The sequence below is a fragment of the Gobio gobio genome, assembly GCF_949357685.1.
Source record: "Gobio gobio genome assembly, chromosome: 11".
NCBI lineage: Eukaryota > Metazoa > Chordata > Actinopteri > Cypriniformes > Gobionidae > Gobio > Gobio gobio.
In genome coordinates this window covers 15,301,869-15,326,984 of record NC_137104.1, presented here as the reverse complement: position 1 = coordinate 15,326,984, position 25,116 = coordinate 15,301,869, and the positions used below count along the sequence as shown (strand labels likewise).

The 25,116-nt window shown below is 38.0% G+C and overlaps 1 protein-coding gene across 1 annotated transcript in view; it reads left to right on the top strand.

Annotated features, from left to right (window-relative positions):
- The first annotated feature begins 6,695 nt into the window (after positions 1-6,695).
- The window catches only part of poc1bl (POC1 centriolar protein homolog B (Chlamydomonas), like), a 35,110-nt gene continuing 16,689 nt past the window's right edge, over positions 6,696-25,116 (top strand). The window contains exons 1-6 of the mRNA XM_079830008.1: positions 6,696-6,975; positions 13,742-14,179; positions 18,676-18,845; positions 21,427-21,616; positions 21,739-21,924; positions 24,303-24,420. Coding sequence (XP_079686134.1) covers positions 13,800-14,179; positions 18,676-18,845; positions 21,427-21,616; positions 21,739-21,924; positions 24,303-24,420 — 1,044 coding nt within the window. The 5' untranslated portion in view covers positions 6,696-6,975; positions 13,742-13,799. The remainder of the gene's footprint in view (positions 6,976-13,741; positions 14,180-18,675; positions 18,846-21,426; positions 21,617-21,738; positions 21,925-24,302; positions 24,421-25,116) is intronic.

The window sequence follows — 25,116 nt, the reverse complement described above, 5'->3', positions numbered from 1 at the left end:
TTTCATACAATAACCACTAGGTGACAGCCTTCACTTCATCAAGCTATTGTGGGAGACAGTCTATTTCTGCAGACATATCGTGTGTGACAATTTAAACTGTAAGTTGATGGTGGTGGTGAAAATCTAGTCAGTTCTGTCTCTATTAAACATATAAGGCGACAGTATAGTACTCAGTTCTGAATGAACTGTAGAGTGTGAAAGCACAGAAATGCATATAGACCTACACTTGATATAGATGATTACAGGTTTAATTCAGTGTTGTTGCCCTTTATATTCAGAAACAGTGCACCTCAAGCAAGGTCTAGTACAACTCTGAACAGGCTTATTAAGTTTGTGCACTGAAGAAAATCAGTAATGTAAGACACATACAATGTGTGCGCCTATCTAGTAAAGGTTGCTGGAGATCTTATCGTGGAAATAGAACTCCATCTCTTGCAACGAGTTCCCCTGAGACAAAAAAAAGGAAAATCAATTGGTTTTGGCATAGACAGCAACACAACTGGCAAAATATCAAGCGCTAGCAGGTTCTTGGCAAATATAAAACCTCAAGGTGCAATCCAAAATGAAAACAGAAAAGGGGCTGTTCTAAACAATACTGGTATTGCTGAACATGAAGTACAACTGCAGACATAGCCTACATTATAACTTTTAATAATATTTAAGAAACACATATGTACATATCATTTTTGTATTTTGAGTTGGAAAGGGTTAAAAACATAAGATCAGAAAATATGTGATTTTTTTAGGGCATACACAACAATGTACCAAAAACGAAAAAGTTTTACCTTTATGTTTGTTTGTTTTTGCGTACAGACGACAAACGATCCCGTTCACACAGATCTGTGAAAAATGACTAAAAACGCTGTATTATCACTTTACAAAGAAACATGCCTAATGGTATCGTTTTCAAAAATGTGCACTTTGAGGGGCCGGAAAACTTTTTGCTACGCCATTTTGTGGGGCTGAAATGCAAACTTTTGAAAACAACACCGTCATTGTCTACGTGTAAACAACAAAAACGCAAATATGTGAAAATGGTGACGTCATGCGCATACATATTCGGTCTGTGTGAATGGGGATAGTTTTGACAACATTGTCGTCTGTATGCAAAAAACACAAAGGAAAAACGTTTCCATTTTTAGTACATGGTTGTCGTGTAAACGTACCCTGAAACTTTTTCTCAGGATGGCCAAAACGCATAACATTTCTCTGGTTTTAGTTGAAAACTTTTTGGGGGCCTGAAAACGCAAACTTTTGAAAACGGATATCAAAGTGCACGTTTTGAAAATTATACCAGTATTGTCTCTGTTTAAACTACAAAAACGTACATTTGTCTAAACGGTGACGTCATCCGCATGCGTATTACGTGTTTCGTCTATAGGCGCGCAGTGTTTCTTTACAATGTGACATCGCCAACTACTGGCCTGGCAGCATAATACAGCGTTTTTAGTCGTTTTCGCAGATCTGTGTAAATGAGGATTGTATTGACAACGTTGTCAATTACGCAAAAAATGCGAAGGAAAAACGTTTCCATCATTAGTACATTCATGTAAATGTACCCTAAAACTTCTCTCAGGATGGCCAAAATGCTTAAAAAGTTTTCTGTTTTTAGTCGAAAACGTTTTGGGGGCCTGAAAACGCAAACTTTTGAAAATGGGTTTCAAAGTGCAAGTTTTGTTGTCGTCTGTACGGAAAAAAAATGCAAAGGAAAAACGTATCACCTTGAGTACATTGTTGTCGTGTAAACATACCCTAAGAATGTTTAGGATTGATGCATGCTGTGTATTAGACTCACATATTCAGCTGCATTTGTAATTGTAATTCCTTAATTAGAAGCAAAAACTCATTACATGTGGTGTTTTCAGTATTTTATAGGCTCCAGAGCCATTAGTGCTCTATCACACAATAGCTCTGAAATTAAGCATTGTGTCTTTAAAAGCTGTCACGCTTCACAAGCTCCAGATGGAGTCCGGTACTAGCAGGACGTGTTGGGAAGGACACACCAATTCTTTCCAAAGAAAACAAACTGGGTGTGGACAGTGTTCAGAATTGTCACGGTTCATTACAGATAAGGATCTTACAAATGTCTTTTGTCACTGTAAGTGCATCGCCGTACAAGTCACCAAAGCTCTCTTTACACACAGCTAGAAGAAAATGTTATTGAACCTTAAGGGTTCTAGCAAGCACTTCATATATAGAACCTTTGAAATGTTCCCACCATGGGATCATTTTATGGATTTAGTTTTTAATTCATTAATTTTGTTTTAATTCATTTTTTATTTTAATATTTTTTATGAATCAATCAGTTCATAAATACACTTTATCAGTAAATAACCTGCTAAACAGAAAAGTATTATTCAATCATTTAAGGTATTTTTCCTTTTTGGGATAAAATAAATAAAATAATACAATTAAATTAAATACAATTAAATAATCAGTATTTTTGTCTTGTTTTCCCAGTAAAATATCTAAACATTCTTGAAAGAAAGTGATTTTTTTTACAGAGACTATCTTCCCAGTTCCCAGTAGGCCTCATAATACTCACTAAATGTTTTATACCTAAACATTTAGAGGAAAAAAAATGCAATATGTTCCCTAAAAACATTATTATCTGATATTGATAAACTTTTACTGGAAGTGGAACTTGTACATGTTTTTTTTAAATACATTAATTCAAGATGTTCTTTGAAAACTAATTTTTAATAATTAGAAACTTTTACTAGCAAACAAGACAAAATGCTGATTTTTACAGTGTAACATTATGAAAACATTGCACATGATAATGGTAACATCTTGGCTATAAATGCAGTGTCTCAGTGTCCATTTGAATTATGTAGCATATAAAACTATCCGAGACATGGTTCTTAGTTTGATGGCTGCCTTGGGACAGATGAGCATGAGCATAAATGTTTCAGACAAGAGTTATACAGTGCATTGGCGGGGCAGCAGCTCGGCTTTCTGTTCAACATGCAGCTCTACACTGGCCAGCATGCAGTTCATGTTCCGCCCTTGTCAATAATTACTTCTGATCTAGATGATATGGTAACAGTAGTGATCCTGATGAGCAAAGAACATCAGGCATTGGTGGTTATATCCACGCATGCTGTGTCATGGAAAAAGTCTACTAATTAAAATATCTGCCAACATGAGCTGTTAAGTGTATTGTGTTTAATATATTTACATTGGTTGATAATAACAATACTAATAGGATTGTGGCTTGTGTGCTGAACTGGAAATGATTTACAACAGGGCCCAGATATACCTGTTTCACATGCACAATAGAAAGGTAATACTGAAGCACAGTTAACCATATTGTGTCCAGACACACAGGGTCGTTAACAGTCTGACCTTGAACATAAAAGTCTTGCCACGTTGCAGAATGGGAGTTTCTCTGCAAGTTGAGGGCGTCGTTGAGTCAACATTTGAAAGAATTACAACATGCTTACACATTTTCTGAGCATCCTCCAACAACACATGAGCAAGACTTCAATGGCAAGATTATGATTGTTTATAGCCTACTTTTGTGACATTTAATAGTTTTTTTTTTTAATGAAAGAAAACCCCCTCTAACTGCTGTTTTCCTTTAGTAAGCATTGTGTTCAAATTCGTAACCAATGCACCAACTAGTTCTTATTTGTAAGTTCTCTTTGACAATTCTTTTTTAAAAAGTCGAATCATGATTCGGATCGCGTGTCTCAAACCGCCAAACTGCTGAAATCAAATGACTTTGGCGCTCCGAACCACTGAATCGACTGAATCTGATACATATTTTATAATAAAGAAGTGTTAACCCATTTGTGCCCAAATTTTTCTGAATGGTTTCATGCATATAGTCATGTTAATAGTATCATGTGAACATGTTCTGCATTCACTTTCCCCAGGTTTTTGTTTGTTTCCTTGAAAATCAAATTTCAATGTGCGGCAACAATAGCCCTTCAAGGAGGAGAACATTTGGCTGCTTTCAACAGATCAGTCTTGTATTATGTATAAAAGTCGAACAACATTTGATGCAAACTCAAAAAAGCTGCATTTATCTTATAATCTTTTGAATATGAAAACACAACAGACAAGAAAAACATTTGTCTTAAAGTGGTGAAATATAGTGCAGAATAAAGTGCAGCCATTAAGTATCGAAAAGTTAAACGAAAATAAATGAATAGAATGACTAAAAAATTACATCTATATAAAAACAACATCAAAATAGTCCCATAGTATTCCATGGCTGACTGTAGTGATTTCATATAATAATGTAAATGTAAACTCATTACTTCCGCATTATAATGGCATCATATACCCATAATGCAGTGCATATTACAGTAGCTAACCGTGAATAATATAAATGGTATTTTACTGGGCTTTTTTGCAGTAAGTAGGCCTAACTGTAAAATTGTGGTAAAGTCTAACAGTGTACATAAAAAGAATTAGGGTCCTTGGCCGATTAGAATGAAACACATCCAAACCGGATGAAGGGGCCTCAATAATTCGGCCCTTACAAGACCAAAAGGGAGAAAAAGATAATCTACAGCAATTCATCCCATGCTTTAACTCTTTATCTTTCCATTCTTCCTTTTGTGTGACTGACTGAAGTTTGGAAACTGGAAGGCCTATCCACCCATGGACAGCAGACACAGGGGTGGGACAGTAGAGCTGTGGAAAGATTGCTCTCTCATCTCCTTCTTTTGACAGATTTATTCCCTATCAAATTAAGGTCTACTGTAGTAGAGATGTCAGTTAAAGGGTTACATTATGTTTTAGGTGGGATATTATGAAAGCAAAAAGCCAAAAATCTTGATTTATTAACCTATTACAGTTTTTCTCAGTCGCTTTGGTACATTTCTCAGATCAGAATTGAAATTCTCAAAGCTACCTGTTCAATCTTCACATCATTGTGTCACTTGTGCACATCAAAAAAGCAGTTTCTCATTTCTTTGAACAAGTTGCAAATGCTTGTGTACATCCATGCAAATGATTATGTACAATTCTCTGCTGTTTCCTACATTATCAGTTGCTTATGCCATGTTGATCAAAATGTATTATAATGGGTCTCTGTTGAATAGTCTTACCCCCCACAACATTTAGGCATTAGTTCATAGCATAAGTCTTTACATGCAAAATGGTTGAACAAGTTGTCATAAAATGTCAAGCATATTTCTACACATTTCCGTTAGACGTTCATATTTCTACTTTTGTTTTTCTGTGGGTTTTTTTCTTTGTGCTATGCAGTGCTGTCTTTTCCTTTCTGTATCGCAATGGCATGGTCTGTCAACAAATTACAGTACAAGCAGTAAAAGCATAAATGTGAATCTTGTCCAGTCTCTTGCATTCAAACTCCCACATACACTAAGGTATAACCTACAATTTACAATAATTGTCATCAAAATTTTAGCCATATTTACATCAGAACATCCCTCCAGAGTACAGTTATATAGACAACATGACTAAGCAATTTGACTGTCTTATTCATACACAATGACACAAGGACTTGTCATTCTGATGGCACTGACATGTTCATTGACACAGATATTTACTTTTGAGAGATGAACTAAGGATTTTGAGCAAGAGACTGGCTTTTGCTGGTAATCCATGGTGTTTTGCTATTTGTACAAATTGTTTTGAGAAATGCACTTACTGTTTTGCAAATGTCGAGGATGATTCGAGAAATGTACCAAAGCGACTGAGAAAAACTGTAACACAGTATACCCCATTTCCCCATTATATATGTACTTACAAGTCATTTGCCCACTGGCAACTATAGTTTCCGCTTGGACTTTTGACTATATAAAAAACTATAGATCTCTTGTAAGATTTGTTTTGTTTTGATGATTCTAGAGACCTTCATGATTATATATATATATATATATATATATATATATATATATATATATATATATATATATATATATATATATATATATATATATATATATATATATATATATATATATGTATATATATATGTGTGTGTGTAAAAAAAAATACTTATTAGTAACATGAACATTTCTTTGGGAGGGTTTGCCTTCGCCTTGCTTGCTGGAAGTAGGGGTAGGAAGTTGGCAGCCTCATGTGACAGGAAGGAAGTTAATATCTTTTTTTTCTCCTTGAAATCCTTTTTTTGGTTGTTTGCTTGCATGTTATTGAGACATACAACACGGATAACATCTAGAAAAATACTTACAAAGGGAAAACTATACACTGCGGCAACTATAGTTGCCGGAAGGGCCTTAATGGGTTAATGTTAAAGAATCAAGATTTGGTAAAAAAAAAAAAAAGAAATATAATGAAATTGCATAACTGGACAAACAAATAAAACCAAATTATAGTTTATTCTTAAAAAACACTCAATTGCACAGTTGGACAAAAATATAAACATACAAAAAATAAATAAAGGTTGATTCTAAAAAATAAAATTGCATGATTAGACAAAAACAGACAGACGGACAGATAGACAGATAGATAGATGGATAGATGGATAGATGGATAGATGGATAGATAGATAGATAGATAGATAGATAGATAGATAGATAGATAGATAGATAGATAGATAGATAGATAGATAGATAGATAGATAGATAGATAGATAGATAGATAGATAGAATTTTAAACACATTCAAGTGTGAGTATAAAATGACGCACAGGGGCTCTTGAGTGTGCAGCTAATGCACGCACAGTGAACTCCAGCCTTCCCATAATGCTCTGGTCACGTGGCTCACTTTATGAAGCCAGACTGTCAAATCTGAAACTTCCTGGGGTTCGATGCAGTACATGCAAGACTATGGCATTTACTTCAGCCATGTAACTCTCCAAAAGATCGCGCGTTTGCAAAAACTCCAGCTACTTCAAGCGATTAGCGTGAGCAGCAGTTGTGTGGAGTAGAGCGGGTTTGTTGTTTGAGGAGGATGTGTGTGTGCTGACAGTGACACGAGCGGCAAACGAGCAGCTCCTTATCTGACCAAGACCACGGCATGAAGAGATCAGGTAAGATCATCAGCTATTGAGTTAACGTTACACGAGTCTCGTGTGAGTATGTGTGTGTGTGCGCAATATGAATGTTTTACATATTAACGAGACTTCAGTCAGAACACTGATACATTCGATGATGATGGTTGTTTCGGTGGTTAGTGAAACATTCTTACACGGAAAGTCACTGCTCGGTTGTATCATTGTATTTTGGATTAAATTTGACCTAGTGTTATATACAGTTCATGTAATGTGTTAACCTACTTATATTAATAGTTTTGATGATGTCATGTGCTTCTGTTGCATCTTTACGAAGTGATCTCAGATTACTGTGTGTGTGTGTGTGTGTGTGTGTGTGTGTGTGTGTGTGTGTGTGTGTGTGTGTGTGACTTCTTAAAGAATACTCTAGTGGTACCATATGGTACATTGATAATAAAACCATAACCATGGTGTTTTGATGTATACCATGCTTTTGAATGACGACAATATTTATATAAAATGGTGTATTCATAATAATTCAAGCTCTCAAAGAATGCACTATGGTACATGCATCATGGTACCACCATGTTTTCAATTCTACTTTGAACTTTGGTATGTTTTTGATAGTGTCTGGTGCTGGTCTGATTGTGCGAATGAAGTTGAGACAGTCAAAATTCAGTACTTGTTCGGCACTGCTACTTATTATTTTTCTATTATTTCTTCTTTCATTTTTTCCCCCCTTAATGTGTTATTTATCTGCTTAAACAAGCTAAACCAGTTGAGTAGCAATTTGACCAGGCGGGGTGCCCAGCTAAGACCAGGAAACCACACATTTTTTCATCAGGGTTGTCCAAAATCCTATATATTATTAGTAGCCTACATTGTATTAGTACATTTTAATTTATTATTAAAAAAATGTCTCAAAAATTATTTAGTGATGTTTTGATATGGGTGTGGGTGACATTACTTACACAAAACAACAACCTGTAATAGAACTATAAATAAAGATAAATATTATTTTAATCTATATTAAGTTCAAGTTCTGATGTTCTGGTTTGAGGATAGGTGGTTTTGGGGGGAGTGAGTGATAATGATATTTTAATGTCATAATTTTAATAAAGAAAATGGAAGGAAATGCTACATTTGTGTTAACATCAAGCAAATGATCATCACTGATTAATTTCAAAGTGGGTGTTGGTATTTTTTTGGGTGTTGGGTGTTGGGTGTTTTGAAAAAAAAAAATATGGCAGGTAAAGTTGTAGGACGTGTTTTGAAAAACAAATCTGACTAATGAAAGCTGCAAATGGAGAGCACTTGTCTGACAAGTAAAGCTGGATATGTCAGTCGTTTTGGGCTGTTACTAACTTTTTTACTAAGTAAATAGCGAGTCATCAAAGTCATATTCCAGTATACACATTAGCTTCCAGCAGGAATTGTAACACAGCTGTAGTCTATAACACAGATGTTCTAGCTTCTGATCCACAAGTAGCAGCAACATCCATCTTACTGTAAACAGCATAATGACAATGTTCTGACTAAACCCTCCCTAGATGGCTGTACTAACAGTCCGGGTTGTCTCATTTTTCCCTGATTATATAGCACGCCAGTCCTTTCTCTCATCATTTACCCATGTTGTTCAAAACCTGTATGACTTCCTTTCTTTTGTGGAACATAAAGGGACAAGTTTAGCAGAATGTCCGAGCTTCTCTCTACCACACAATGAAAGTGGATGGCTACCAGTGGCTGTCAAGCTCCAAAATGGATCAAAAAGCACTAAATATTACCCAGGCACCATAAACAAAGTCTCATGAAGTCATATTATAGTTTTGAAATGGAAGTTATTATTCACCGAAAATCTTGCTTTGACATCTGTGGCCACCATTCACTATATGGAAAATAACAGGACATTCCACTGTGAATTCCTCCTTTAGTGTAACATGGAAGAAACTAAAACAGGTTTCAAAAGACCTGACACCGCGAAGTTTTTAAATGCTTTTGTGCACAAAACCAGTTTTTGAACCTCATAATTTAAAGGTAATAATGCTACAAAGGTGATACTCAAGTTTCTCAAGCCTAAAGAACTGCAGTTCCTCAGCTTTCTCACATCTATCCAACCTATCAGGTTTAGTACGGAAGTTTTTACGGGTTCCCAGTCAAGGGTTCTTTCAGAGAGCTCTCCATTTTGTAATCGCAGAAAGCTTTTGTCCCTTGGCTTGTGACCAGTCTTTTGGCAAGGGGTCGCTACATCTTCAATAGATCTGAGCAGCAGAAGAAAACACTCTTTAATAAAGCTCTTTTCATCATTTTGATAGCCACCTTAAAGGATAAAAAATAATATAAATAATACATTTTGATAAATAAATGTGTTAAAAATTTGAAAAAATATACTTTTATGATTGACTTAAAGGGATAGTTCTCCCTAAAATAAAATACAATTCTGTCATTTACTCACCCTCAAGTTGTTCTAAACCTGTATGAGTTTTTCTTCTGTTGAACTCAAAAGAAGATATTTTGAAGAATGTTGGTAATCAAACAGATGCTGGTTCCTATTGAATTCCATATGAAAAAAAAATACTGTGGAAGTCAACAAGGATCAGAAACTGTCTGGTTACCAACATTCTTCAGAATATCTTATTTTGTGTTTAACAGATAGAAGAAAGAAACTTTAATGTTGGGTGAACTATCTTTTTAATTGTTGCAACACATTTTGGGCCTACTTTACTGCTTTTATTTTAGGGTAAAAAAAAAGTAGTTTTATATTTATCACTTAGAATTTAATGGTTATATTTACGACAAAGTTTTGGAAAATTTTTATGAGTAGGCCTAACTGTTTCATAACAGACAGATGGTTTCAACATAAGATGTACAGTTAACCCTATACGTGTGATACTATTTTTAAAAGTGCACACAGAAGTGGAAGCAATTTAAAGCAGTCACTTTTTGAGTGACAGGCATGCAAACTATGGAAAAACAATATTTATGGCACTCAGACGGGTATATTCTATTCAATTGTGTTGACAAGATAACGTTTCTAGTTTCAACAATAAATTGTTTTTCTTTTAAAGAGGAATATCTGAACCACAAATACTCATGGAGCCGCATTAAGATCTCCATATCTCTGGGATTGTACCATATAGTGCCTTTAAAATGAAGATAGCAAAATAAATGTTTATTTAAAACCAAAATCTAAAATGATATTAAGTTATCTTTAATACTTTTCGAGTTACAGGCATGCAAACTTGGGGCAAAAAGCAAAAGAAGTGCTTTCCCCCATTTTTGAACTGTCACCGTTAGCATATAATGCAACAAAGATTGCTAAAGTAAACCGATTTAACTAGCCAGACCTACAAATCTCTGTGTAAAAACAAAATAAACATGCTGCCATCTTTCTAAGGTAATTTTACCCCACTGTAATTTGGCTTCAAATCTCATGTGAAAATTGTCATGTTGATACCCTTGACAAATTATAGTAGATTACTCAGTAAATATACTGAGTATACCGGTACATTTAATATTTTGTCTTTCATCACTATTATGTTTGTCTTTCTTCTGAACATTGAACAAAATTTGAGCCGGGGGAAGTTTCCAAAATTTGAATGACCCAATAGGTATTTATAGCATCTAGTTGGATATTCTGAGAATGTTCTCAGTTTGTTTTCATAGATCTTTCCCCCCTTTTCGCTCGGCACGCATTCATACAGTAGTTAAGCCTGTATCTGCCGTCAACTGACAAACATTTTAACCACAGACTCCCAAATATTTGAAGTGCATTGATGGTCCATTTAGATTTGCATATGCAACATTCATCATTAAATAAGGTTGAAGTGTTGTAATTGAGGAGGATTACTGTCTCAGACTGTCTGTCAGTCACAAACACTCTTTCAGCTAAATCCCTGCCTGCTGAAATATTAATGCAGCTCAATTATGTGATTACTCCGTTACCCTCAGTTGATGATGGATTGTCTGTATTCAACCCCTCAAATTCAGCTTCAGTGATTGGAGCTGGCGGTTAGCATGAGACTTTAGTCAAACAGCCTGGGATTAAAAAGGAAAAAACGACCCTGTTTGGTGAACCCGCACCTGCCCGACCCGTTATTCGACAGCAGCCCTAATTTAATTCCATCCCTGACTCAACCTGTTTGATATAAAAACCTCGACCCGAAACCAAGCAATAAAACCACCATCATGCATTCTGAGTTGATGCATTTAAAGGTCCCCTTCTTCGCGATTCCATTGTTCAAACTTTAGTTAGTGTGTAATGTTGCTGTTAGAGCATAAATAATACCTGTTAAATTATAAAGCTCAAAGTTCAATGCCAAGCGAGATATTTTATTTAACAGAAGTTCCCTTTCAAAGCCTACAGCGAACGGCTGGCTTGGACTACATCCTGGTACTTCCTTCTTTAATTACGTCAATAGAACAGTAGAACAGACTAACCTCCGCCCACAAAGAAACGCGAAAAAGGGGGCGCGGTCTTGTTGCTGTCCCACGTGGAGAAGCGGACGGTCGCGTGGAGAAAAGGAACTGTTGCGTTGAGTGTGTTTATCGCCATGTCATCGAGACGCTGTTATTTTCATCCAGGAGTCAAATCACCTTTGTTTGGCTTTCCCATGGACGCTGTAGAGATTATTGAACGCATACATCTCCCCGTTAAGAGGCGTGACCTTTCCAACGTGCGCTAAGCTGCTGTCAAATTACAACACAGGAACCGCTTTCACGTGCGCTAAGCTGTGGTCGAATCACAGCACAGGAACCGCTTGCACAATCAGAACTCGTTACGTATTTCTGAAGGAGGGACTTCATAGCACAAGGAAATCACCAGCCGTTTTTAGGACGGTGAGAACAGCGGTATACAGTTAAGTAAATTGTGTGAAAAATACTGTGTTTTTTTACACGCGAAACATGAACACATGTTATATTGCACACTGTAAACACAATCAAAGCTTCAAAAAAACACGAAGAACGGGACCTTTAAGAAAAATAGACACACAGCCAAACATGGTGATAAATAAAAGAAGGAAAGATGAGAACGTGCATTCGTCGTGTAAACAATACAAAAGTTTTGCACTTGCATCTACAGGGTTTTTCCTGGGTCAAAAATGGTCTTCGGTGGTGGTTGACACACACACACACACACACACACACACACACACACACACACACACACACACACACACACACACACACACACACACACACACACACACACACACACACACACACACACACACACACACACACACACACACACACACACACACACACACACACACACACCCTACCCACATGATCTGCGAGCGCAATACTGACAATACATTTTAAAAATGCTAGTAATTTTGATCATCTTATCTTGATATCTCATATTGTGTATGATCTCTTACATCGATGTTTGTTTCTTTTGTTCCTAATTTTTTTTACACTATTTACAGATAATTGTTTTGGTATATAATCATATCAATATTAAAAAGTAGCATTAAAAATTAACAAATAGCCTAATTTTGTGCCATGTGCAATTTAATAAAAATTATCAGCTAGCTAATAACAACTTTGTTCTGGTTTCACCTCACTCCAGTCTATATGATTGTAGGCTATTTATTTTACTACACATTGTCAACAGAAATAAGCTGAAATACTGTTGATAATTAAAAATAATTCTTACTATCCACTCTTGCTAAATTGGGTGAGCACACTTGTTCTCATTTCAGATGTGTTCTGAATAAATTGATTAACTGATTCGTTAGTTCAGTGTTTGACAGATCAGTTGTTCTAACCAGTCGTTAAAATGATTCGGATTCAAAGGAGTCACGAATCGGACATTAGCAGACGCGTTGTGTGTGAATCCCGTCTGTTAGAACATCGCGAAAGATGTCAACACACAGAAAACACTTCATAACTGAATATCATTTGTTTCCCGTTTTTTGAAAGTATGCTTTATGTCAGCTGGTCAGAGAAGAGTCAATGTCTAGGAAAAAATTGTCCGAATGTGTCACGTGCAACATGGTTTCGGTCTTCCGACCTTTTGATTTGGATTAATAAGTGAAATATGAGAGAGCTAAAAGCTAACACAGTGATTATTTTGAAGACCCAAAGAGTGCGTGCGGGGGAGGCGCTCTCTGATCCAGGATCTATTCTACATCACTCATAAATCACAATAACTCATCAAATTAGGCTTTGGTGGGAGAAAAATTCGTTTTGGCTACCGCCCAAAAAAAATGTAATGCAGAAAAAACCCTGCATCTACATCATGTGATCAATCTGCCCATAGGCTATTTTGAACAAATGTGCATAAATCACTCCATAGGCTATACAGACGCTTCAAGATCTCTATAAATTAAAAGAATGTAGCCAAATATGAGCCTTTACTGTCATATAATATTGGGGATATTTCTCGCGCAGAGCGTGAACAACACAAATAAGAACGGGACCGAATACTGAATTGAGTCTAAATAGTCTTGGCTGTTGGCCCCGCAGTCCGCCAGTGCCTATTGATTCCTCACCCACGCACTCTCCGCAAATGACCATGTAAATATTATTCCACCCATTACATCAAATATGCAGGACTGAATATGATGTTCCGCAAAAAAATTTTTTGTTGCTTCTATTCATTATAATGTATCTGCTATCTTATCCTGAAATCATTGTAAATGTATATTTTTCAGTAAAAAAAAGTTACATTTACAAATGTTCTACTTAATCCTTTCTTTTTTTGTAAAATGTACAATTTTTCATTGACAAGGCTTTCAGTCTGTCCAATGTATCAGTCTATCACTAATCTACACCTTCTCTTTCCTCTCTCGCCCTTCAGAAAGGTGGGAGTATAGGGCTCTTTGACTGGTGCTGTTAGTGGTGCTGGCTGCCAGGTCATGAAGATCCGCTGGTCAAGGAAGGTGGCTCTCCTGGCCAAGGTTGGCTTCCTCATTTCTCTGCTGTGGCTCTTCTATCTCCTTATAGTCCCTTCTTCCCCGCCATCTCTGGCTGATAATGATGGTCAACGCGACATCCTGGTCCGTGACCTTCCATCTATTGAGGAGGAGGAGGACTCCGACAACCTCCTGCGGCCTGTTTACGAGAAGCTAGCACCAGACCCCAACACTCCAGGAGAATATGGCCGAGCCACTCGATTGACCCTCAGCACTGAGGAGAAGAAAGAGGAGGAAGCCGGCATTGAGCGCTATGCCATCAACATCTTCATAAGCGACAAAATATCACTCCATCGCCATATTCAAGACAACCGGATGCACGAGTATGTCTGCCATTCCTTACCTTGCCTCATTGCAATGGGCTCATTACACACCCACCTAGCAATGCCTAAAGGCTGGCCCACACTTAAAGGTTTTAAAAAACAATATTAGATTTTCAAAGTGTGAGAGACCACAAACATGATGATAGTTGTGTGTTATCATGAATCTGTTAGTGTGTGGTGTGCTGTGCTGTCTTTTTCACATCGTGGCACTCCACGGTCCACGCACTATTAAATCTATTCGCAAACAACCAGTGTCCCGACATGTGAACACGGGAAATCTCGCGAAATCCCTCGCATCATCTTTCTGATTGGTTATCCTTTCGTTCCATGTGACAATCTACTACAGTGCGTGTACGTTTGTCATCAGGATTCCCCCCAACAACAGAATTTCTGATTGTATATATTCAACATGTTGAACATGTTGAATATATTCAACATTCAACATGTTGAATATTTACGATTTGAGATTGGTGAGGCTTCCGACGTTCTTCTGAGCAGATTCAATCACTCTTATCACGCATCACACCGCAGGAAAATATGAAAAGATAATCTGTAGATCCATCAAGATAATCAAGACTTTACATAGGATTGTCCGAAGGGGAGAATTGGGCCTAAAACCGGCCCTATTATCTTGTAGTGTGTGTGTGTGTGTGTGTGTGTGCCTTTAGGAACCTAATAGCAACAAGCTGAAAACATTGTAGTAGCTACTTAGAAGAACACCTAACAACAGTTAAGCAACCACAAAGCAACATGCTAAAAACACTGTAAACAACATATTGACAGTATAGAAAAGTTCTGGCAACCACCTAACAACACAGTAGCATCCATTCAGATCACCCAAGCAACCACACAACAAACTGCATCTTAGTAACTGTATTGCAAAGCCCTGTCAACCACCCAGAACACCTAGCAACTACATAGCAGCATGCACCTAATGGTAAGGAAAAGCCTTGGTAACCACTTAGCAACACTTTAGCAAACATCCAGAAAACCATAGTAACCGCACCGCAACATGCACCTTAGTAACTGTATAGAAGAGTTATTTCTATATAGTTTCTGTATAGAAACCACCAAGAACAAGCTAGGATCATGCTGGTGACTTTTGTTCAGGCTAACCCCACTCACATGTTCTTGAGGAAATCCTCTGTGCTTGCCATTGCAATAATGTTTTTAGAGGCCTTTGGCAAATAAATGATATTATATTGCATTACAGGCCATGGTCCTCAGTCGGAAAAGGGTGGCTTGCCCACTCCAGGTTGGTGGAGAGTTCCTGCCCCAAGTGGAGGAGTTTAAGTATCTAGGGGTCTTGTTCACGAGTGAGGGGAGGATGGAACGGGAGATTGACAGACGGATCGGTGCAGCTTCTGCAGTAATGCGGTCGACGTACCGGTCTGTCGTGGTGAAGAAAGAGCTAAGCCGTAAGGCGAAGCTCTCGATTTACCGGTCAATCTACGTTCCTACTCTCACCTATGGTCATGAGCTTTGGGTCATGACCGAAAGGACAAGATCCCGGATACAGGCGGCCGAAATGAGCTTTCTCCGCAGGGTGGCTGGGCGCTCCCTTAGAGATAGGGTGAGGAGCTCAGTCACTCGGGAGGAACTCGGAGTAGAGCCGCTGCTCCTCCACATCGAGAGGGGACAGCTGAGGTGGCTCGGGCATCTGTTCCGGATGCCTCCTGAACGCCTTCCCGGGAAGGTGTTTCGGGCATGTCCAACCGGGAGGAGGCCCCGGGGAAGACCGAGGACACGCTGGAGGGACTATGTCTCCCGGCTGGCCTTGGAACGCCTCGGTGTCCCCCCGGAAGAGCTAGAGGAAGTGTCTAGGGAGAGGGAAGTCTGGGCATCTCGGCTTAGACTGCTGCCCCCGCGACCCGGCCCCGGATAAGCGGAAGAAGATGGATGGATGGATGGATATTGCATTACAAATAAGCATGAAAAATAAATAGGAAATGTGCTTGTTTTCACCTCCAGAGGAATTGAAATAATGTCCTGAATTGTGATTCCTCAGGCGATTTTATACACTTCAGTCCACCTCACCAGCTTACAGATGTTGTCTGTGTCCTGAAATGAATCCATTGCCTGCGGCCAGACAACACAAGAAAAAATGAACAACAATAGAAAATAGAACTACGACGTTTTCTCAGAACGGTAGCGCTTTTGTATGAGAATAATTATTTCACGGCTCTTGTCACACAATAATGAGTAGGGTTCAAGCTGCTGCTCTGAAAAGAGAAAGTGTCCCTTTGGAAGAAGAGAAGTGAGACAAATTGGATGCGTTTCCCCCCCCCCCGCAGTCTTTCAACTGCGCTCCGATTTCCACATCACAGGCTCTCCTGGAGATCACACACGGCAGGAGCACATTTCTTGGCATCAGCTGGGATTTTTATCTGTTAATGTGAAGTACTTTTGCTTGCTTTCTGAAATAACTTTTAGGCAAGTTAGTTCTTGTCAAAGACGTAAGCATTACTGCCAGAAATGTTGCTGTGGGTTTTTTTTTGCTTGTGCATTTCTCTTTGGAGGGATAATGATTGTAAATGTGCATAAATGTTGTTGCTAGGGTTGCGACCTTCGGTGTGGCAAAATGAGGAACACCCCCCCTCCCCCTCCCCCTTCGTTACAAACAAAAAAACACCGCCAGACTTGAAGGACACAAATAAAGAATGAGACACGAAGTGATTATTTCAACACCTTGACAGCTCAATGATATGAACCTGTGTGACCCTTTTATTTGATTAATTTTTAAAGAACTCTTATCAGGCTATGTCTGTGTGTCTTACGCAGTCAGTCTGGAACCATTTATCACTTTTAAGACACTTCTGCATTACTACATGGGATGAATTTTTAATATTTAATTAATTTACTTAAATTAGGACTATATGTAATTGTTTGTCCCATTTTTATCACACTTTTTTTTTTGTCATAAATTGTATATGACAGGATTATTATGAAGCCTATAAATAAAAAATAATCTTGATAACATTCTAATAATAAAACCTTTATAATCTTAATCCCAATCTAAATAACATTATTTATGATATAAATGAATGATCTGTCTGATAATGTCTAAAAAATATAATAATTATCTGTTTACCACGCTCTGATAATGTATGGAATGTTATATTAATAGATAGGCCTGTTAATATTTTATCCAAATTTAAAAACAATAGGTTTTTACAAGCCCTTTAGCAGCACAGTCCACCGTGAGCAACTGAAAATGCTTTTGTGCAGTTTTCCTTATATTAGACACGGACAGACCCACTGATAACTTTTCCTCCCGAGCTCTACGGCATGTGATCTTGAGACTCCGTCGTTATGGAAATAAAAAGACACTGAAATGCAAAAAATACTAAAATCCATTCAAATGAGCTTGTCTACTACTTGTGAAATGTATTTCTTTTTATTTGCTATTAGTATTCTCCACACTGCAAAATGCTTATGTTTATTGAGCTATGTGTAGTATTTATGTAAAATACGGGACAAATCACGCCCCCCTATTGATTTGATACGAGGCGCATCATTCTACCTAAATATGGGGCAATCCCATATTTTACGTGACGTAGTTGCCATCAGTGAATGTAGAGTCTCTAAAGAGTTTGAAGAGGTCAAAGAACTTAAGGAAGTCCACATTTAGTTGATCAAAAAAAGTAATATTGTGAAATATTATTACCATTTAAAATCACTCCAGTCTCTTCAGTGTCACATTATCCTTCAGAAATCATTCTAATGTACAGTTTTGGTGCTCAATAAACATTTCTTCTTATTATTATTATGAATCTTTATAAAACAGTTCCGCTGCTTCATATTTATTTGGAAACTGATAAAAAAAAAAATCTGGATTCTTTGAATAGAAAGTTCAAAAGAACAGCATTTGGAATAGAATGGAAATCTTTTGTAACATTATAAATGTCTTTGCTTTCACTTTTTGTCAAATTAATGTGTCCTTTTTGAATAGAAGTAATAATGTCTTTTTTTTTTTTTACTTTGTGTACATTAAACATTAAATGATGAGTATCTTGTAGCTTTGGAATCTGCATTTTTAAAGTCTCTGTCTTAAAGAGTTGTGCTGTGAAAATGTCCCTGGCATGTCTCCCACTTCTCCTTCAACTCTTTTTACTGAGAATCTGTCTCTGAACCAGAAATAGTTTAATTGGATTTTTAATTGGAGAAAGTCAAACACAAAGAAAAGAGGAAAAACCTTGTTTTATGAATTGAAAGTGACATTTTTAATAGACTCCTAATGCACCTTTGAATCCGATTCTTTCACACCATTAATTGTCACGTGCAACATTATAAGCCGTCATTCATTCTGCAGGAAGAACATATGTCAGTTTCACAGAGCTGTGTCAGGTTTCTCTATGTTTTAGATGTTCACATTTGCACATTACAATATGTAGTGTGTAACTCGCAGGGGAAACTGTTTGTCTAAACCACACTATTTGAACAAATGCAGTTTGCTTAACCAACTGATTAACTTTTTCTCTTTTTTGCATTTCCAGATGCAAAGCAAAGAAGTACAACATTCGTCGTTTGCCTACAACATCAGTGGTCATAGCATTTTACAATGAGGCCTGGTCGACTTTACTCCGAACCATCCATAGCGTGCTGGAGACGACGCCAGCCATCCTACTAAAGGAGGTCATACTTGTGGATGACTTCAGCGACAGAGGTGATGTGACACTTTCTAGACAGACTTCACGTTTTTAACTCTAGAGGAACATTTGTCTCATCCTGATTGGTCAGCAATTCCACCACCAAGTGATAGCAAAGAATATGTTGGAAGCATGGAATTTTTTTTAACCTATTAGATGCTACACTGATAGATGAATATTGATGAATTAAGCCCCATTTATGCCAAGAATAATAGCTGTAAAGCACTGTCAAATCAAATTAATTGTGATTATTCACATCTAACATAGTAGTTTTTGTTTATAATAAGTGTGTGTGTGTGTGTGTGTGTGTGTGTGTGTGTGTGTGTGTGTGTGTGTGTGTGTGTGGATTTTTTTTTTTTTTAAACATTAATGATAGACATTCAACATTACAGTATAATTAAAAGCTATGTCAACCCATTATAATAAATGTTATAATCATATTTTCCTGTCTAACAGGTAGGAAATGTACAGATATTGAATAGTTGAAGTTAAAATAGAAGTTATCAAACTGTCTGCACTGCATAAATAATGAATTAAATATAGAATAACTCCTTATTAAAGCTACAATTTTCTCTGTTACCTTTCTGTGATTTACATTAATGACAGATAGCATTAGTCGCTGCTGTCCCTTTAAGATCTGCCACTGCCGAACATGACGCGCATCTCATTTTCTCCACAACTCTTTTAAGTTCATTTAAGACGTTATTTAACTAATTTAAGACTGTTCTTGTGAGAATACTTGACAAAATTGGCATTTTGGCATAATTCTGTGTGTTATTGTTCAAGCGCAAAGAGAACTCGATTCTGGCATGTGTCTTTAAGACAAGAGCTGCGGCTCAATCAGCTCCCTTCTTCAGTAATAAGGGCACTGATCAGGGAGTAGGCCAAATTCATGTACACGATATACTGATTTACCACCTAGGACACTAGGGAGCTGATTGAGACGCACCCAGGACATTCACTGACATTCTCATTTGTTTTGTCACGCTGGTATGGTTTTAAAGCCTCTGCACGAAGAGCGTGGTCATATAATGTAATGCTAGCTAAAAAAGATACTCCGTTAATTGCATATATATATCACCGATCAGGCGAGCTGACAGGTGAAGTGAACACTGATTATCTCTTCATCACGGCACTTGTTAGTGGGTGGGATTTATTAGGCAGCAAGTGAACATTTTGTCCTCAAAGTTGATCTGTTAAAAGCGAGAAAAATGTGTAAGCGTAAGGATTTGAGCGAGTTTGACAAGGGCCAAATTGTGATGGCAAGACAACTGGGTCAGAGCATCTCCTAAACTGCAGCTCTTGTGGGGTGTTCCTGGTCTGCAGTGGTCAGTATCTATCAAAAGTGGTCCAAGGAAGGAACAGTGGTGAACTGGTGACCGGGTCAAGGGTCATTGATGCACGTGGGTGAAGGCTGGCCCGTGTGGTCCGTTCAAACAGATGAGGCGTGTGTGTCGCTTACCTGGGGAACACATGGCATCAGGATGCACTATGGGAAGAAGGCAAGCCGATGGAGGCTTTGGGAAATGTTCTGCTGGGAAACCTTGGGTGCTGCCATCCATGTGGATGTTACTTTGACACGCACCACCTACCTAACCATTGTTGCAGACCATGTACACCCTTTCATGGAAACGGTATTACCTGGTGGCTGTGGCCTCTTTCAGCAGGATAATGTTCCCTGCCACAAAGCAAAAATGGTTCAGGAATGGTTTGAGGAGCATGAGTTTGAGGTGTTGCTTTGGTCTCCAAATTCACCAGATCCAATCAAGCATCTGTGGGATGTGCTGAACAAACAAGTCTGATCCATGCAGGCCCAAGCTCACAACTTACAGGACTTAAAGGATCTGCTGCTAACATCTTGGTGCCAGATACCACAGCACACCTTCAGGGGTCTTGTGGAGTCCATGCCTCGACAGGTCAGGGCTGTTTTGGCAGCAAAAGGGGGACCAACACAAAAATAGTCAAAAATGGTCATAATGTTATGCCTGCTCGGTGTATATATAGACACATATATTACATAAACAAAAACTTTTATGGTAGATGTTATCAATTGCAATTAATTGATTTGACAGCACTACTATAAAGATAACTATAATTAATTATTTTAATAATTAATATTTTACTGTCCGCACCAACGGACAATAGCATTCTGTTTATTCTATCTACACTCTGCAGTAATGTTGTCTATCGCTTAAATGCTCAAGCCAGGTGGATTCTGATTGGCTGTCAGTGTTTTTATAGTTCATCAGGAAAAAAAACTGATTCCAACAATATCGTTATCATTATAGTCGTGGTGTGGACTGCTCTATTCTCGGAGAATTAGAACTATTAATAAAACTGTATTTATCATTCTTGGTGTGAGCGGGCTTTAACAAAACCTTATTACGTTTCATATTACTTTTATGTTTGTTTTACATTTAAAAATCAAGAATTTTTCAACATTTCTTATTTGCATTGAAATATTCATTCCATATGAGTTTTTATATTAGCTGAGATCCGAATGTGTCTACTAGTAAATCAATTGTTTTCTTGTTATTTGGACATTATTTGTTGGATCCTGATACAAATATTCAAATTTTTTCTTTGCTCAAATTACAGGCTATCTGAAGTCACAGCTAGCTCAGTATATCAGTAACCTGGAGCGTGTTCGTCTCATTCGCACCAAAAAAAGAGAAGGTCTGGTACGGGCACGGCTCATTGGCGCCACCTACGCTACAGGACACGTGCTCACCTTCCTGGACTGCCACTGTGAGTGTGTGCCTGGCTGGATCGAGCCACTGCTAGAGAGGTGTGACTTAAATTCAATTCAACTGTAGCATAGAAACACTCTTCTAATCCACAGTAACAGGTTTGTGAAGTGTTTTACAATGCCAGGGAGATGCAAATTTTCTTTATCGTCTTTTGCCTCAGAATTGCTGAGAATGAGACCACCATCATATGTCCGGTGATCGACACCATTGACTGGAACACATTTGAGTTCTACATGCAGACAGATGAGCCGATGGTGGGCGGCTTTGACTGGAGGCTGACATTCCAATGGCATGCCGTCCCTGAAATCGATCGCAAGATACGCAAATCCAGAATTGACCCCATTAGGTTGGTTTCTGGTCAACTTTTCCAAGTCCAACTTTGCTGTGTGGTTTTCTTGGCAGTTTAAGAAATTAATTAGAAATGTTTAATGAGATAGTCACCCTCACCTGTATGTTGTTTCAAACCTGTTATTTATACTATGGAACACAAAAGAAGAAATCTGACAATTTTACAATATTACTATTTATTGTCATTTATTTTTTTGTTAGTTTATTGATCCAAATTGGATATTTATATCAGCTGGTTTGAACAGATTTAATTTAGGCTTTTATTCACATATAAACATTGATCAGCAATGACGTGTGAGAACAAAGCTCATTGGTTATTGTGGAGGCTCAAATGTGCTGTGTAACGCATGAGAATGAACCTCATTGGTTCTTGCTAAAGCTCAAATATGCTGTGTAACGCACGAGAATGAACCTGATTGGTTCTTGCGGAAGCTCAAATGGGCTGCGTAACACACGAGAATGAACCTGATTGGTTCTTGCAGAAGCTCAAACGTGCTGCATAACACACGAGAATGAACCTGATTGGTTCTTGCAGAAGCTCAAACGTGCTGCGTAACACACGAGAATGAACCTGATTGGTTCTTGCAGAAGCTCAAACGTGCTGCGTAACACACGAGAATGAACCTGATTGGTTCTTGCAGAAGCTCAAACGTGCTGCGTAACACACGAGAATGAACCTGATTGGTTCTTGCAGAAGCTCAAACGTGCTGCGTAACACACGAGAATGAACCTGATTGGTTCTTGCAGAAGCTCAAACGTGCTGCGTAACACACGAGAATGAACCTGATTGGTTATTGTGGAAGCTCATGGGCTGCGTAACACACGAGAATGAACCTGATTGGTTATTGTGGAAGCTCATGGGCTGCGTAACACACGAGAATGAACCTGATTGGTTATTGTGGAGGCTCAAATGTGCTGCGTAACACGAGATTGAACCTGATTGGTTCTTGCGGGAGCTCAAACGTGCTGCGTAACGAGAATGAACCTGATTGGTTCTTGCGGGAGCTCAAACGTGCTGCGTAACAAGAGAATGAACCTGATTGGTTCTTGCGGGAGCTCAAACGTGCTGCGTAACAAGAGAATGAACCTGATTGGTTCTTGCGGGAGCTCAAACGTGCTGCGTAACACGAGAATGAACCTGATTGGTTCTTGTGGAAGCTCAAACGTGCTGCGTAACACGAGAATGAACCTGATTGGTTCTTGCGGGAAGCTTAAACGTGCTGCGTAACACACGAGAATGAACCTGATTGGTTCTTGCGGGAGCTCAAACGTGCTGCGTAACACACGAGAATGAACCTGATTGGTTCTTGCGGAAGCTCAAACGTGCTGCGTAACACACGAGAATGAACCTGATTGGTTCTTGCGGAAGCTCAAACGTGCTGCGTAACACACGAGAATGAACCTGATTGGTTCTTGCGGAAGCTCAAACGTGCTGCGTAACACACGAGAATGAACCTGATTGGTTCTTGCGGAAGCTCAAACGTGCTGCGTAACACACGAGAATGAACCTCATTGGTTCTTGCGGAAGCTCAAACGTGCTGCGGAGCAGGAGAATGAACCTCATTGGTTCTTGCGGAAGCTCAAACGTGCTGCGGAGCAGGAGAATGAACCTCATTGGTTCTTGCACATCAAGCAAACATGCTTGAGCTTCAGTTTACCATAAATGATGTGTGAGTTGATGAATGTTTATATGTGAATTAAAGCCTAAATTAAACCTGTTCATCATACGCTCAACTCATATGGATTCGTTTTATGATCTCTTTACTGTATGAACTTTGTGAACAAAGTGATAGTTGTGAAGACTGTCAGCGGAGGGACAGAAATCTCTCATTTTCTTTATTAAAATATCTTCATTTGTGTTTTAAAGATGTCAATGATGACAGAATTTTCATTTTTGAGTGAACTATCCCTTAAATAGTCAATTTTCTTACTGTACATTTTTAATGTTATGTTGTCTAAATTCACTTGTAGCATTTCAACGATTGCTTTTAGTTTTTAGGGTTTTATTTTTTATTTTGACAAAATAGTTTTAATTTTGGTGCATTCCTAAATAAAAGTCATAATGATTTGGAATGACATGAGACTTTTTAATTTAACTATCCCTTTAAGACATTCAGACTTTCAGTACAAACTTATTGGAAGTTATTTTCACAAGGAAATGTATATTGTGTTCATATCAGATGCAGTGAATATACAGAATTTAATGTTCAGATCCAAGGGTACATTAAAATACTGTCCAGTCCTGTGCTAGATTTCTCTCCAGGCTCGTCCGAGGGCAGACCCAGAGGCGCTCAACTGAAACTAAGAAGCACTTACCTGCTAGAAAGTTGGTGCTTGGGAATATCTCTGATGAATTGCCAATGCTCTGCTTCACAGGTCTCCCACTATGGCAGGGGGCCTCTTTGCCGTCAGCAAGGCCTACTTTGAGTTTCTGGGCACTTACGACATGGGCATGGAGGTCTGGGGAGGAGAGAATCTGGAACTTTCTTTCCGGGTAAGACACCTGGATTCTGTATTCACTCTACCTATTGTACTGGTAATTTGCATAGGCTTCTCATCAGAGCGTGTTGACGGGCTCTTGGTAGCATGATAGACTGAGCATTTATAATTAGACATCTCTCATATTGGATTTCTTTTTTCAGCCTATACTTAGAAATGAAGATTGATGGTGTATACCATGGAGTAATCTTTTATGCATATGGAAACCGAATACAATCCTGTGTCTTCTAGGGCTGTACGATGTTCATGTATAATTGATGTGCAGTGAATTGAAATATTAAAGCATGTGGGAAATAAAGATGGGAAATGCCTAAAAAAGAATTTGTTGGCGTCTCAACGGATCTAAAGCGCTGTTGTCATGTCATGTTTTATTTCTGACAGGCAGAACATTCCATTAAAATCAGATAATATAACTTTGTTCTCAGAGTCGAATATCAGTAAATAAAAATGATGCTCTATTAAATGCTTTTGAGTAATAAGCTTTCATTTTAAAACTGGGATATTTTTTTCAATGTTAAAATATTTTCTTGTATCGTATTTTAATATGCAGAACTATAAATAAGTCAATCATAGGTTGATTTTCCCCAAAAAGAGCAAACATTGCTGTTTAAGCATCCTAACCATATTGAAAAAAAAAGATATTTTTTACCATGAATTATTACAATTACTTATGTAATAATTTAATTTAAAA